At 33.3% G+C, this 16,977-nt stretch overlaps 1 protein-coding gene across 1 annotated transcript; it reads left to right on the top strand.

Annotated features, from left to right (window-relative positions):
* Nucleotides 1–2,075: 2,075 nt before the first annotated feature.
* Nucleotides 2,076–7,219, top strand: NADP-ME1 (NADP-malic enzyme 1). The gene is made up of 19 exons (XM_039024172.2): nucleotides 2,076–2,824; nucleotides 3,234–3,354; nucleotides 3,457–3,531; nucleotides 3,760–3,911; nucleotides 3,994–4,099; nucleotides 4,189–4,254; nucleotides 4,436–4,531; nucleotides 4,641–4,712; nucleotides 4,795–4,878; nucleotides 4,967–5,065; nucleotides 5,229–5,276; nucleotides 5,368–5,421; nucleotides 5,503–5,601; nucleotides 5,705–5,794; nucleotides 5,916–5,993; nucleotides 6,094–6,168; nucleotides 6,266–6,356; nucleotides 6,714–6,842; nucleotides 6,939–7,219. Exons 1-19 carry the CDS (start codon nucleotides 2,673–2,675, stop codon nucleotides 7,025–7,027), a joined length of 1,776 nt encoding a protein of 591 aa, XP_038880100.1. The 5' UTR covers nucleotides 2,076–2,672; the 3' UTR covers nucleotides 7,028–7,219.
* Nucleotides 7,220–16,977: the final 9,758 nt, after the last annotated feature.

The following is a 16,977-nucleotide window of genomic DNA, read 5'->3' as shown; positions in this document are numbered from 1 at the left end:
TGATTAAAAAAATTCAAAATGCACAAATTGCAACAAAAATTCAGCTCCACTATCAAATTTTCTCGGAAGCTCAACTTCGTTTACACTAAACATGTATTTTGTATTCATTAGTTGTATTTGACAATATTTTTATGGTTGGTCTTTCTAATGAAATTTTACTTTTTATTACCGTGTTTACTATTTGTTTCTCAAACTAAAATAGTTTACACGTCAAATATAAATTATTATAATTTAACTATAAAAACTTAGGATTATAATAACCAATTCCTTATCACAACTAAATATTTTTGGACAAGCTGTAAAAAATTTCAAATTCTCCACTTCTGATTTGTTGAACTGAAAGAAAAAACTAAAAGGATAAAATAAAAGTTATTTTAATATCTAATTTTAGTTGAAATTATAGTAAACTGTACAAGTGTGAGTGGATATTTTAAATCTAATGAGAAATACCAATCTGTCAAATCTTGTGAATTGAAGTATTACCAATAATAAATAAGCAAATTATAATAATCCAAATTAGCTTTTGACTTTTTTTTTTAGAACAAAACATTAATGATGATGATCCATATATTAATTTAATTAATTAATTACATTAGTTCAATTATTTTTGAAATATTTCTGTATAGAGGTTCTTTTGATTCCTAGATTATTTTTTTTATCATTAACATACCTCTCTGTCAGTTGTATTGTGTTTACTTTGGCAAATTTTTTAAATAGATTGTATTATGAATTAGATTTTTTAAATTATACTTAATTGTCTTGTCTAATTAACTACTAACCTATGTTTATATTGACTTTTATCAACAACTTTTACTTTCTATACTAGCCTTTCATTAATTTTTATTGAATTATGTAAACTAATATAAAAATCGAAGTAGAGAATAAAATGAGAAATCAAGTTTTTAAAATTTATATGAACTAAGTGTAATGAAGCTGTCGAAATAGGTATAACTCAACTCACATATAAACGTTATATATATATATATATATAAATATAAATATTTGAATGATTTCTATAAAAGGGAAAAAGTTTGGCTCAACATCTAAAAAAAAAGTTCTTTTGGTCTATTTTTAATGGATAAAAAGGATATTTGAGTTGAGGTATTAAACACTTTTTTTTTGGAACATGCAGTATTAAACTTTTCGATAAAAAAAAAACGGAAAATTGTTATATTAAACCTACAACAAAATGACAAAGATGTTTCAGATTTTAAAATTATAATCAAGTTCAACAAATACACATTGAAGTCTAACATTTGATTTAAAAATAGATTAAATAAATATCTTATTCATTTGTACTATTTTGAATCAACCACCTCTTAAATTTAAATTTTAATGAAATTTTTATTTTTATTTTAAATTAGTTACGTAGTATGCAATTTCATTAATTTGGATCATAAACTTAGTTAAATGTTACAATTTTTATCGTCTATTTAATTTTTACAATGATAAAAATCTTTATAAACTCTCTAATTTCGATAATATCAAGTTTTACATTTGTTTAAATTTGATTAACATACGAAAGAAACTATTTTTTTTAATGAATTTTGAAAAAGCTTACTATAAGGAAAGAAACTATTTTTTTAAAGCTTATTAGAAGGTAAACATTATAGTATTGTTTTAAGTTTTACACTTTCGCGGTGTAATTCACAATTTGGTGAAAATTTAGAGTAAAAATTGATACAATAAAAAATTCATTTTTTGTATTAAAGAAATTAATATTTAATATAATAATTTCTTTCCAAGATATTACCATTGGTAGCATTTTTAGAAATAATAACAAGTGTATAATATCATTTAAAAAATTACAAATATAGACAAGTCTATCAACAATAGATTTCTATTGTTGATATAGGCTCGATTTCTATTGTTGATATAGGCTCTCAAGTTTATCTTACCTGATCTATCACTAATAGACTCTACCAATAATATGATCAGTGATGGACTATTTAAATTTGATCATATTTATAATTTTTTTATATTATGTAATATCTATTAATATTCTGTGTCTAATGTCTATATTTGCAATTATGTCTGATTCTAAGATATAAAATTGGATAGTTTCGAAATCTGGCGCAGGCGGCGATTAGCTGTTCCATTAGAGCGGCTTAACTGGAAAATCAACTTCTTTCATCTTCTTCTTCACCTCTTCTTCTTTCCCCATTCCATTTCTCTCTGTAAATTTTTCTAATCAATCAAAAGGGTTCAACAGTTTCGCTTCTTTTTGATCGCCTACGCTGCGAAGCTTCTGATTGCTTCACTGAAAACAGGGTATTTACCATTTTAGTGTTTAATCTCAAGTTCTCAAACCACTAATCCCATCATGACCGTCACTACATTTTGTGAATCCAGCCATTTTTTTAATCTGAAAACAGGCAATCACGATTACCCTTTTTTTAAATATCATATCATTTTATCCGATAATGGAATCAGCGACCCCACTTTCTCACTCCCTCTGTTTCCTTTTCTTGTTCGTAGTGATGCATTTGATCTGGCCAATTTTGACTTTGCCTTTTCTTCCCGTCAATGGTCGCAAGTGGGTTTGGTTATTTAATGGATACCCAGTCTTCCCATTTCGTATTGTGTTCATTTTTTGAGGCAGATTTGTTTCTTGCTTCTTCTGCTACTTTTCTTTCTGTGGGTTGCTTCAAATTTGAGTTTAGTGATCGGGGATGGAGAGTACTTTGAAGGAGATCGGCGATGGCGGCTCAGTGTTGGACTTGGACCCGAAAGCCACCGTTGGCGGTGGTGTTGAGGATATCTACGGAGAAGACTGTGCTACAGAGGAGCAGCTTGTTACTCCATGGACTTTCTCAGTTGCGAGGTAATCCAAGTTTGGATTTTGGGGTTTGGTTTAATTGCTTTCTTTTGCTTATTTTGGGTTTATTGTGCTAATTTGTATTCAAAGTCAGAGATACAACCGTTTGGTTTGACTGATTAACTACATACTCTTACTTTCATCTTTGTATTTTACTTAATCCCAACTTTTGGGAACTACTTATACTTGCTTTCTTTTTCGCTTTCATTTTGTGATGTTTTCATCTTTAGCATTTGTGATAGGGAATTATCATTGAATTCTTGAAATGGGTCATGAGGAGACTTTTGATTCTTCCTCTAGATTCTCATCAAGCTGGCCTTTGGATTCCTGAGATTCTTAGAATATTATTGTTCTCTTGTAAAATGGAGAATATTATTCATGAATCCTTTTGTTGTTACTGTCTGATATGATGCAGTGGCTATTCGTTGTTGAGGGATCCTCACCATAACAAGGGGTTGGCATTTACAGAGAAGGAAAGAGATGCTCATTATTTGCGGGGGCTTCTGCCACCTGCCATCGTTACTCAACAACTTCAGGTTGCTACTGCTGTCCCTTTTTTTTTTTAAAAAAAAAAAAAAAAAAATTGATCATGTTCTTAAAATACTTCTTGATAACCTTTTTCATTTGTGATATACCAGGAGAAGAAGTTGATGCAGAACATCAGGCAGTATCAACTTCCACTACAAAAATTTATTGCCATGATGGAACTTCAGGTTTGAAGACCTACCATTGCTCATTTACTTTGCTAATAATTTGTTTTGTTTCAACTTCACGTTCGATTACCTGAATAAGTGAAAAAGATCAAGCCATTGGCTCAACCATTTTCTTAGTGTTCAGTCATTGGTCATTTTTTCTCTCTTTTTATTCTAGGTATGGTTATCTTGTCTACTTCTATTTACATGTCAATTCTGATTTAGTAGAGCTTGTAATTTGGTGTACAGGAAAGAAATGAAAGGCTTTTTTACAAACTTCTTATTGACAACGTCGAAGAACTGCTTCCTGTCGTCTACACTCCCACAGTTGGTGAAGCTTGTCAGAAGTATGGAAGCATCTTTAGGCGTCCTCAGGGTCTTTACATCAGTTTGAAAGAGAAGTGAGGATGTTTTTTTTTTCTTTTGCTTTATATATTAATGAATTTCAAGGTTCTTTGCATCTTATAACATCGAGATGTGCAGGGGTAAGATTCTTGAAGTATTGAAGAACTGGCCCCAAAGGAGCATCCAAGTAATTGTGGTGACTGATGGTGAGCGTATTTTGGGTCTTGGTGATCTTGGTTGTCAGGTAATTCCTGAGGAAATATTCTCTGAATGAATTAGGCCTACTTAATAGCAGATCTACTGATCTTGATATGAATTTATTGAATGTTTTAGGGAATGGGAATTCCAGTTGGGAAACTTTCTTTATACACCGCACTTGGAGGAGTTCGTCCTTCTGCAGTAAGGATTTATTTGAAAAAGCAATTGCCTGTTCTTTTTTGTCAATAATAATGTAGTTGTGCTGCTTTTATGGAAAAATTTTCCGTACACTGCTGCATTTGGAATCATTAAACTCATTTAGTATAATTTAAAGCTTTGAAGGATATTCTTCTTTTCAGCTAATACCACATTTTCTTGATAGTGTTTGCCTATTACAATTGATGTTGGGACAAACAACGAGAAATTGTTGAATGATGAATTCTACATTGGGCTTAAACAGAGAAGAGCGACTGGAGAGGTTCGGAATGCATCTTTATCTTGCTTTTTTTCTGGTTTATTTATATTTGAGCTGTTATAGATTTGTGAGTTTATAATGAACTCAAGTATTTTGTCTGTGTTTGATGCAGGAGTACTATGAACTTCTAGATGAGTTTATGACTGCTGTTAAGCAGAATTATGGGGAAAAGGTTCTGGTTCAGGTCAGAACATAGTATATTTATAGTTATTGGTATCTGAAATTCAAACATTTCTGTACTCAGTGGTTCTAATTGAAACTTTCAGTTCGAAGATTTTGCAAACCACAATGCTTTTGAGCTGCTCGCCAAGTATCGCACAACTCATCTAGTCTTCAACGATGATATCCAGGTACTGGCCTACTGTGAAATATCAATTTGATATTCAGCATTTAGGAAGTAGTCAAGTTTTCTTATCCATACACTTTTTCTTGTTTCAGGGGACAGCAGCTGTCGTACTTGCTGGAGCTGTTTCTGCCCTCAAACTTATTGGTGGTACCTTGGCCGATCACACGTTCTTGTTCCTTGGTGCTGGGGAAGTAAGATCTCTCCTTCCATGCCTTCTTCCTTCCCTCTATTTCTGTAAACTCCTTTGTGCAAATGTTCTGGTTTTCCAGAGCACTATTATTATATCCTTTCATTCCCACTCCTTCACATCCATGTTCAAATTTTTTCTTACATATTTTTTTGGCATGGCTGCAGGCTGGAACTGGTATTGCAGAGCTTATAGCCCTTGAAGTATCAAAACAGGTAGGTACTTGTTAAGCTATATCAAACATAAATGGATTGCAAACAAAATTCGTAATCTATATTTCTTATATATATATAATTTTTCTTTTAGACAAATGCTCCAGTTGAGGAGACGCGCAAGAAGATTTGGCTTGTTGACTCAAAGGTGGTAGAAAGTTCGAGCTTATCAGAGAAGCATACTTATATATCTTGATAAGAATAGATAAAGAGAATGCTGTTCTTGTAGGGATTAATTGTCCACTCGCGTAAGGATTCACTTCAACACTTCAAGACGCCATGGGCTCATGAGCACGAACCTGTCGGCGATTTATTAAGTGCTGTCAAGGTGTGAACCATTCTCCTCTTGAGTTTCAATTACATTACATAATCTCATTATGGTTCCTTGTCGGCATAGTCCCTCGTTGCTTACCTATTTCTCACTATGCCAGGCAATTAAGCCAACAGTTTTGATTGGATCATCTGGAGTTGGTAGGACTTTTACAAAAGAAGTCATTGAGGCTGTGGCCTCCATCAATGAGGTTCTTTCTTCTCCCTCACTGATGCACTCATAAGTCACAAGCTCATAAACATATTACATACATGTTGAATTTGCAAATAGGATTAACTTGGCCAAACATATTTCCCCGTATTGTTGAGCAGAAACCTCTTATTATGGCTCTTTCCAACCCAACGTCACAATCTGAATGCACCGCTGAAGAGGCTTACACTTGGAGTGAGGTATATAACAAACACGACATTCTAAAGTGAAATATTTTTTTCTCTCTTTGCTTTCTTTTTCGACATTTGTACTTAATTTGCTTTTATATGCCAATGGAAGGGCCGTGCAATCTTTGCCAGTGGAAGTCCATTCGATCCATTTGAATACAACGGAAAGACCTTTGTCCCTGGCCAGGTTTTTCTTATTTATCATTATGTTGGATGATATACTCTTCTGTATCGTTTTCACATATCAAGAGCTGACATTTTGAACTCGTCAAATTTCAAATCAGTCCAACAATGCCTACATCTTCCCTGGATTCGGTTTGGGTGTCGTAATTTCTGGAGCAATTCGTGTGCACGACGACATGCTTCTGGCTGCCTGTAAGTAGGATTGGCTAATGAGCAATATACTTACATATATACATGCACACAAATATGTGCACACATTTAGTTAACTATTCTTATGATCAGTATCATTGAATTCGCACGATACAAAAGTTGTATCATGTGATTCAAGTTGAAATGAAGGGTAAATGATTCAGCTTGTGGATTTGAATAAAAAATAAGTAGTATCGTACGATTCTACAAATGTTGGGTCATGCCCTGAAATCAAATCTATGAACTGATGAGCTAGTTGATAACGACATGCTTTCTCAACTTTATTCTCAACAAGTATAATAACAAATGTTAAATCCTTAAATGATGGTATAATGAACAATTCTTATTTTGCCTTTCTAGCTGAAGCATTGGCTGCCCAAGTCTCTGACGAGAACTACGACAAGGGATTGATCTACCCACCCTTTACTAATATCCGAAAGATCTCGGCAAATATTGCAGCCAATGTTGCTGCCAAAGCATATGAACTTGGTGAGATGTTTTCTTTGATTATGTCGATATTCTTGTAGTTTTGAATACTTTTTGACATAATTTTAATACCTTTTCTCCCTTTCGTGTGCACTTCAGGCTTGGCAACCCGTCTCCCGCGCCCTGCAGATCTTGTCAAGTATGCTGAGAGCTGCATGTACAGCCCCGTCTACCGAACCTACCGATAAATGTAACAAGGTCTCATCGTGCTGGTCTGTATTTTAGAGCTTTTTATGGGAGCTATGTAATCCTTATAGTGTGTGCTTAAGAGAGAGCTTGAAGTCTTCCCAAAATCTTTACTTGTAATGATCTAATGTTGTAATGTTTTTCCTTCAGAAGTGAGAAGTAATTTTTTTAATGGAATAAGCTTTTGTATCAAATCCCAGCTATTTCAATTCCTTCTAATTTCAGCTACACCACATTTTTAATTTGTTTAAACCTTTCATTTCTAGGCTTGTGGTTGGAAATGAATTTGAAAGAAGTCTTCTTAAATTACAATTTTTTTTTTTTTTTTTGTATATTTAATAATAATAATTATTATTATTATAAGTGCTTCAAGGAAAAAAAAGATGAATCTAATTGGAAATTTTATGACTAAATAACAAGGACATTTATTACAATAGTTTTAAATTATTAAACTAATAGCAGTTTTTAATAAACAATACTATTTAATACCTTGACACATGTCAGAAAATCTATATAGAGAACAATTTCACAATGAAGACATGCTATCAACTAGCAAGCGATGTCATTAAAATAAAATATTTGCTTACCATTTTGGATGAAAATAATTAAAATTAAAAAAGTTTTAACAAAAAATATTTATGAAAAGAGAAGTTCAGAAAAAGTGAAAGGCACTGCATAAAAATAAAATTTTGTTGTGAATTTGAAAAGCACAATAGCACACAACGAAAATACAGATATAGAGAAAATAAAATAATAATATATAAAAATAAATAAAACAACAAAAGATGAATTTCTTCACTTTCTCCAATCTTTTAGGATTGATCACCAATATGTATCTTTCAAAATCCAGCAAATACCACTATTTATAGCCAATTTGACAAGTGAGAAGTGGATTACATGGACACTAATAGTGTGTAATCTTGAAAACACATGGACACTAATAATGGGTATCTACATTACACATAATTTAAGATACTTATAATACTCCCCCTCCATTATATATGAACGTTAAAATCTTACTAGGAAAAAATCTATTGGGGAAAAATCCTAGTGAAGGAAAAGGAGTATATATTTCTAGGGGTAAAAGCACCGAAAACCGACCCGACCGATCAAAACTAACTGAGTAAAGATTGGTCGGTAGAGACTAGGGGTCGGTTGGTTGGTTTTTAGTTTTCCTGAAAAAAAATTTGAAAACTGACCAACTGACTAACGTGTATATATATATATATATATATATTTGTTTTCTTAATTTTTTTTAAAAACATAAGTATAAAAGTAAGCCCATTACCACCAACCCAAGCCTAAGCCTATTATTTTAGTATTGATTTATTTTTTTTTATGTTGCCTAATTTTCAAACCATTACATGATTTATTTAAATTTTTTCATAAAAAATGATTGATTTAAAATTTAAAAAGTTGTTAATTTTATTAACCTAATAATAACACATTATCAATTCATCTTTCCTTTTCATTCACCTTAGCTCCTCTAAAAAAATAAAATAATAAAAAAAGGACCAAACCGACAAAACTGACCGACCAACCCGACCGATGTACGGGCGACTTTCACACTTTTTTTGTCAGTTTTTGGTGTTGGTTTTCTCCCAAAATCGACACCGACTGACCTATGTACACCCTACATATTTCATATAATCTGATACTCTTAAAAAGTATATTTAGTCCCCCTCATGGAAACATTGAGATCTCCGAGTCGTCATATTCCAATGTTGTGCACTAGTCTTTCAAAAGTTGTGGTAGATAATGCCTTTGTAAATAAGTCTGTCAGGTTATCTTTCGAACAAATTTATTGTATAGTGATGTCGCTATTTTCTTCAAGACCATGAGTATAGAAAAGCTATGGTGAAATATTCTTTGTTCTATCTCCTTTAATATATCCCCATTTAATTTGGGATATGCATGCTTTGTTGTCTTCGTATAATATCGGTGAAAGATTTTTACTAAAAGACAAACCATATATTCAACGAATGTGCCGAGTCATTGATCTTAGCCATACACATTCTCGACTAGCCTTATCAATTGCAAGAATTTCAGCATGATTTGAGGAAGTGGTTGTTATGATCTGTTTCACCCATCGTCATAATATAACAGTTCCTCCACATGTGACCAGATAACTTGTTTGAGATCTAGATTTGTGTGGATCAGATATATATTCAGAATCTGCATAACCCCGATAGATCAATTTTTGATTTATTTGAATAAAACAAACTCATGTTTATTGTTTCTTGGAGATAACGGAGTATATGCTTAATTATGTTCTAATGTCTTTTTGTTAGAGAAGAACTATATCTTGCTAATAAATTTACTAAAAATGCAATATTCGATCTTGTATTATTAGCAAGATACATAAGTGTACCAATTACACTAAGATATGGTACTTCAGGACCAAGAAGTTTTTCATTATCATCTCGAGGTCGAAATATATCTTTCTTCACATCTAGTGAACGAACTTCCATTGGAATATTCAATGGATGTGCTTTGTTCATATAAAATCTTTTCAAAACTTTTTCTGTATAAGTTGACTGTGAACAAATATCTCATCTGCTAAATGCTTAATTTGTAAGCCCAGACAAAATTTTATTTTCCCGAGATCTTTCATCCCGAATTCTTTCTTAAGATATTCTATAGTTTTTTAAAGCTCTTCAGAAGTTCCAATTATATTTAAGTCATTAACATATATAGTTATAATAGTAAATCCTTATTGTGATTTCTTTATAAAAACACAAGGATATATTGGATTTTTTTGACATTCTTCTTTCAACAAATATCCACTCAGACGATTGTACCACATTCATCCTAATTTTTTCAAGCCATATAGTGATTTCTGTAACTTTATTGAGTACAATTCAAAAGAATTTGATTTATATGTTTCAGATACCTTAAGTCCTTCTACGTCGATTGCTTCTTTCTACTGAAGCCAAACTTTTCTACGTAGACATTCTTCAACAGATTTTGGTTCAGAATCCTCATTTCAGATATAATATCAAGAGCAACATTATACACAAAAATATTGTAAATGGCTACATGAGTTCGGTTCCATCTTTTCCTTGTCATGACATAGTTTATTGAAATCTCATTATTATCTTTATATATTCCACCTTTCTCATTAGTCATGTCATGATTTCTTAATGGGTATTTATATCCTCAACTATGTCTTCTTGACTATTAATTATTTTTCATTTTCAAGGACTTTTATCTTTGGAACCACTGGTCTACCACACTTCTGACGTGTTCCAAACTTATTAGTGACAACTTGCTGTGTTGGAATATCAATTTTCGATGGAATATTTGCAGCTAGTATATGTGACTTAGTTACTTTCTTTGCATCTATAAATGCATCTGATAACTAATTTGCTATATTTTGCAAATGAATTATCTTCTAAACTTCAAGTTCACGTTGATCTGTATGATGATCTAAATGTTGGAGTTACCAAGCAAACAAAATCATTAAGTACTCTAATTCATAAATTTTAGCAATTAAAAAAGTATGTTCATAACAGAAAATAAGGTTTTGAAAAGTTACATTTGAAGACCTTCTTCAATTCACGAATTCATCTCCAATCTTGACTCCAAAAGAGTAGTAGACCACCACTTGATCTTCCATACTATTCTCTAAGACCTTAAATTAAGCGGTGGACCGAAAATGAACTTGAATTTTGGGAAATTTTGGAGAATTTTTTGGATTTAACTAGAAAGAGATGAAGAAAGAGAACTTTTCTCCAGCAAAACCAACTCCAAAATTCCAGTATCTGGCCTCATTTTTCAGCAAAGCAAGTTGGTTTTTATTCAACTCACTCATGCAATAAGAATCCCTAGGATTTTGACACAAATCCCACTTAATTTTGAATGGAAAAATGAGTGTTTAATGTGGGAAAATCCTACTTAGGGTATTTTCCATTTTCTTATTGAATTCAAAAATAAAAAATTCAATTTAATTTTTGAAATCAAATTAAAAAAAATATGGAAAATAATAATATTAATTCAAAAAATAATATTTAACAATTAATTTTAAACAAAGTTAATTCTATTAATTAATTTTAAATAAATTAATTTCATATAATTAATTAAACAGCTTTAATTAATTAAACTAATTTAATATTAAATATTAAATTAATTAAACACCATTTTTCCAACATGAATCCCTATTCATGTAAATAATATTTAAATCACAACTATTACAATAATAATTAAAAAAAAAAAACTCCTTCAAACTGCTTCTGGTCTTCACGAACCGTCCCGAACTGGATCTCCAAAGCTCAAAAACAGGTTGAATCGGCCAAAATGGGGCTGAACCGGACCTCATTGATCCAAACCGATTAAACCGGTTCACTTGAATTGTCAGTCGGTTCGCACACTCAATATAGGCTGGGATGAGCAATGTTGCAATCCTCCATCCCAGTGTTGCAACGCCACAGGCTCTTGAAAAACAATGTTGCAACGCTGTGTGGCAATAGCTTCATTTTCAATTTTCTTCAGCTGACCTCTCTTGTTTCTTTCTTCAATTACAATCCAAAAACAACTCTATTGACTCTAACAAATTTACGGACTCTTAATCACATATTAAGGCACATAGATAAAGAGCCTATTACAACAATTAACACTTAATTGAAGAGAATTTTAATGTCAAACCTGAAATTATCCATATCAGTCACCATTCTCGTACAACCTATGAAAATCACCCACCAAGCTAAAAATACCACAAAATGAGTGCTTAAAGAGCCGATGCTGTTGAGCCAACCCTCACCCATGAAAATCTCAGAATAATCCCGAATAAACAGAAGTTCATGGTTAGTTCATGATTAAGGTCAAATTACCTAGGTCATCGCTTTGAAATTGTTAGTCTTAAATAGTAAACAACATTAAAAAGTAAGAGTGACTTTATTAATTGATTTGGTCTTATACAAACTCTTTGCATAGGACGTCTCTGTTGGGATTGGTGTCCTAATTCTCCTGGCAGCCTCATAGTTTGTAAACATTTTTGTACACATTGTTATCAATAAAATAGGTGTTATTTTATAAGCATTTACTCAATCGAATAAACTAAGATCCGTGGTTATTTCATGTAACTTAAGCATGTATGTGAGACATACAAGTGGATCATGCCTTAAGTAATAACCTAAATGGTCTAGTAGATGGATAAAGAAGGGAAACCTTATCCTGGTGACACTACAGATATGGCTTGCTTTGTAGATATTTACAAGTGTTGTAAAGTGCTACAAATGGTCTGATCTTGACCATTCATGTGGAGACTTAAGGAAATTGGACATGAGGATTTCTATGAGCAGCGGAAGGATCGTTCCAAATTTCAATAGTATTTGAACAACAACAATTATAATCATAAACGGAAACAACAGACTGTGCATACAACGAAATTACAACATGCTTTTCTACAAATCAAGGGATAGAATACACATACCTTTGAAGACTCATCTTCAACACCCTAGATCACGAATGCTCGAACAACACGCAAGACTGCAACACTCGAGCACTCGTTCATGATCGTTACACTGCATGATCACAGTGAACTCGAACATAGTGATCTCCCATATCACGAACACATCGAACTCCACACGAACTCCACAATGGCCTCCAAATAACCTCGACAGCGTCGAGTTGAATATGACACCACCACAAAGGTTACCTTGGTATTCTCGGTGTGAGAATCCAGAAGTGTGGGCTATGTGTGGACTTGGTTAGAGGAAGAGACCGGAGGAGAACAATCATGTAACGATTGAGCAAGTGGGAGATGAAAAAGTCTATCGTATAGACGATGCCCAATCATTTAATAAAAGCTATGCGATCGTTTAGCTCATCGGCTAGCTGAGTGTCTATCGTATAGAAACACTCCACGATCGTCTAGTCTCTCCAAGATGTCGTTTAGTAAATCGTATTTACTTAACAACCTTTTCGTGAGTAATTTCCTAGAATGGAAATCTCAAGACAACAATAACTAAATTTAGGAAAACATTTTTTCTTTTAACTCACGGTTACCATGAAACCACCAATAACCTCCCACTCAATTGGTTATTAGAGAAAAAGAGATAATTATCCAATAATTAATATTATTATAAATATATATGATAACCAACTTACCATACTATATTTATAACCTATAGTTTTAATATTTCATCTCATGAAACATATAAACCATAGCTCTTTTTCTATTCCATGGTTCTTAATATAAATCTCATTACATTAACCCCCCACTTGACGTATCTTATATACCATACCAATCATATCATATACAATTGAACTACCTCTTGTCAATTTGAACATTTCAAATCAACACCAAGAACTGATTCTCAACTTGAATCCATTGAGCTACCAAGGAGACTTTATGGACCTATAGCTCGAAGCTCCAATAGTATATGAATAACTGACCAAACTCTTTAGTCACGGGATCCACCATCCGTTAACTGCCAAGCACTCCACTAAAGACCGACAACTAAACTCTCCTTACTACAGATATATTATGTATCCATCTTAACCAATCAATAGCGCGATAACCTTTCACAGATAGCTCGTAAATACAACTGGGCCAATAACCATTATGCCCTTGTAGTTACATCTAACTCCTCAAGTACCACCGATCCCTCTAATGAACATAAGTCATAGTCCTACTATGACTGAGTCCTCTCTTTCAAAGAGAAGTTGTGGCCACTATGTTCAAGCCACGGAATCAGCCCTTAAGGGAGCAATCTATCTACTTATCCCTACTTCGGGGAAAGAGTGAATTCCATCTTGTGTAATTGAGTTCTCAGCTCTCAAATCAGACAAGTCCTCAAAAAGGTAGGCATGTTGAGTTGACAATCTGGCCACTCTCTCCATACTAATCAAAGGACCACCCTCAAAGGCAAGAGTTCCCAAAACACTCAGGATTGAGATCATATCACCTATGATCGTTTAGGTGAGATGTAAGTTTCCAGTATCAACAGTGTTATATACAGAAATGAATCATCTTGTGGTCTGGTCTTATACAAGCTCTTTGTATAGGACACTCCCGTTCACATGTCTCCATATGAATGGTTAGGATCTACCATCTGTAGTAGTTCATAACATTTGCAAACCTCTACAAAGCGAGCCGTATCCATAGTGTCACCAAGATTAGGTATCCCACCTTAATCCTTATACTACAGACCTATTTAGATTATCACTTAAGGCATGATCCACTTGTATATCTCATATACATGCTTAAGTTTACATACAATACTAGATAAAATAACTCTTATTTTATTCATAATAATGTGTATATATTACAAATAACGAGACTTCGGGAGAATTAGGACACCAATCCCAACAATCTCCCACTTGTCCTAATGCCTCAGGAGACTAATGTACAATACAAGATAAATATATGTACAATATACAATAAACTAGGGTATACCCCAACATCATCTCTCACTTGCCTTAGACAAGATGTCGCATGTTCCGCAGACTCAGACTCTCTAGGTGACCATCGAACACTTTAGCCGTGAGAGCCTTTGTAAAGGGATCAACAACGTTGTGCTCCGATGCGATCTTCATGATTATCACATCACCGTGATGCACAATCTCCTTGATCAAGTGGTATTTTTGCTCTATAAGCTTGCCTCAATGATGACTCCGAGGCTCCTTTGAATTTTCCACAACTCCTGTAACGACCCCACCCCCTAGGACTTAAGTTAGGCCGTTATTAAATACATGCATGCATGGAACTCAAAACGACACTCGGTTATGGCAAAATAAATGCTAATTAAATAAGGTAAGTTCAAAATACTTTCATTAAATTCAAATACTAAAACAATAGTAGGGTACCCATAAATCATAAAGGATAGTAAATGAGTCTGAAAAATGATTCTTAAAGTAAGTTTTAACATCAAAACTAAAAGTTAAGAGAAACATAAAAAGAACTCTAAATTTCATGATGCGGAAGCGTAAAAACTTTTCCCAGTGGCTCGATCACGAATTTCGCTTGTCCATCGCCAGTGCATCTCTACCCTTACATGAAATAAAAACATGAGAAAGAATGAGTATAAAATACTCAATAAGTAACCCCACTACTGGGGTCAGGCTGGGCATCTATGTCCTCTAGATACCCACCTCTGGCGAAACATATAAATTGTTCTAGTCCTCATGGGACACATATGCACATGAAACAAGAAGGAGACTGAGTCCTATCCTACTGTAATTAAGTATGCCCACTACCTCTGGTGAATCGTGAAGGAGACACAAACTGGTGAATCCCGAAGGAAACACAAACTGGTGAATCCCGAAGGAAACACAAACTGATGAATCTCAAAGGAAACACAAACTGGTGAATCTTGAAGGAAACAAACTTGTGAAACTCGAAGGAAACACAAACTGGTGAATCCCGAAGGAAACATAAACTGGTGAATCTCGAAGGAAATACAAAATCTAATGGGCATCTAACTAATCAGTAAAAACATTTGCACAATCTCAACATCATAATCATTACTGTACGAATCTATGACATACATATAAACCTCAATATCATGGCTCTATAGCATACACATATACCTCAACATCATAGTTCTACAACATACATCTGTATCTCAACATCATCAGATCAAATACAACCATATGAAAGCACACACCATCTCATACTAGCATTCAAGTGTCTATGTGCATAAATAAATAATTCAGATCTCGTACCAGAACATACTTTGATCATATTATACTATCAGTCTATCATGCTAACATTTTGCCATAACGTACATTTATCATGCTAGCATACATCTAATGCCTGGCCCGTGGGCAGTTCCAGTAGTAAGATTACTTACCTTGATATTAGGTCGAACCAAAAAGAAATTGAATCTTTGTGAAATTCCTGAATCCTTAATCAAGCCTAAACATAAACCAAGCTTTAAAATTAATAATTAAGGTCAAATTCCAAACACCCAAATATTACAAAATATTTCCAGATAACCTTACCTAAGGTATGGTCCAATTTGAATTCACCTTCCAAACCTCCAATTTTAAGCCCAAATAATTAGCAAACCAAACTCTTCTTCATCTTGAATGAAATTCTTGAATCAACCCCCTAATCATAATTTGAAATTAGGCTTACATGATTAAAGCTTGAATCAAATACATACTTCACTACCAATGTCTCAAATAAATTATCCATATGTAGCTTCGTCAAAAAAATCACTTCCAAATGACTTTACCAAAATTTCTCAATAACCAAAATTAATCCACAAGAGAGTAATCAAAGCATAAAACTTACCAAAACTCGCTAAAACAAACTCCAACTTCACTGAACAACATCTCAATACCTTCACAAACTTGAATCCAAAGTTGAAACACAATGGGTATCAACCAATTGATGCCAAAAGAAAATGAGTATTCAAGAATCAACCGAAAATAAACCTAAACGGCAGAAATCTTACCCAAATCAATAAATCCAGTGACGGCAAAAGCGAACGACGCTTGAGCAGTAGTGGACGGAGGTCATGAAGAAGAAATTGACGCGATGGCTTTGGGCGGCATCGGACGAGCTCACGAATATAAGGAAGAAAAGGGGGTGGGGTTTGACTTTTTATTAAAAAAAAACAATAATAATAATAAAAATAAAATGAAAAAAGGAAAGAAATATAATTACATTTAATTCCTTTCTGTTTTATACTATTAAATTCCTTTTTGTTTCAAAAGAAAATTAATTCCTACCATTTAATTTCCAATTTGAATAATTTCACGCCAACAGTTAAATTCCCGTACTTACACTTGAAGTCCAAAATTCCAAAAATGCCCTCCAACTAAAAACAATTACTGAAATTCCAAATAATAAAGTTACTAAAATTACATTATTACTAAAAAATGTGCGGGGTGTTACAGCCCCGCTGTTATCACAATAAAGAGTGACAGGAAAATTCATATTTGGAACAACTTCTAAATCTATAAGGAATTTCCTCAGCCAAATAGCCTTCTTAGCTGCTTC

The sequence above is a fragment of the Benincasa hispida genome, chromosome 2 (genome assembly GCF_027475165.1).
Source record: "Benincasa hispida cultivar pf3 chromosome 2, pf3_genome.v1.1, whole genome shotgun sequence".
Taxonomy (NCBI): Eukaryota; Viridiplantae; Streptophyta; class Magnoliopsida; order Cucurbitales; family Cucurbitaceae; genus Benincasa; species Benincasa hispida.
The sequence above is the reverse complement of the archived record's forward strand: the minus strand, read 5'-3'. Positions and strand labels throughout refer to the sequence as shown.

Excerpts from the sequence above, each read along its gene's own strand:
- NADP-ME1 (XM_039024172.2), top strand. The coding sequence starts at position 2,673 with ATGGAGAGTACTTTGAAGGAGATCGGCGATGGCGGCTCAGTGTTGGAC. Across the intron at positions 3,355-3,456 it reads TCGTTACTCAACAACTTCAG|GAGAAGAAGTTGATGCAGAA; the intron begins GTTGCTACTGCT and ends GTGATATACCAG. Across the intron at positions 6,169-6,265 it reads AGACCTTTGTCCCTGGCCAG|TCCAACAATGCCTACATCTT; the intron begins GTTTTTCTTATT and ends ATTTCAAATCAG.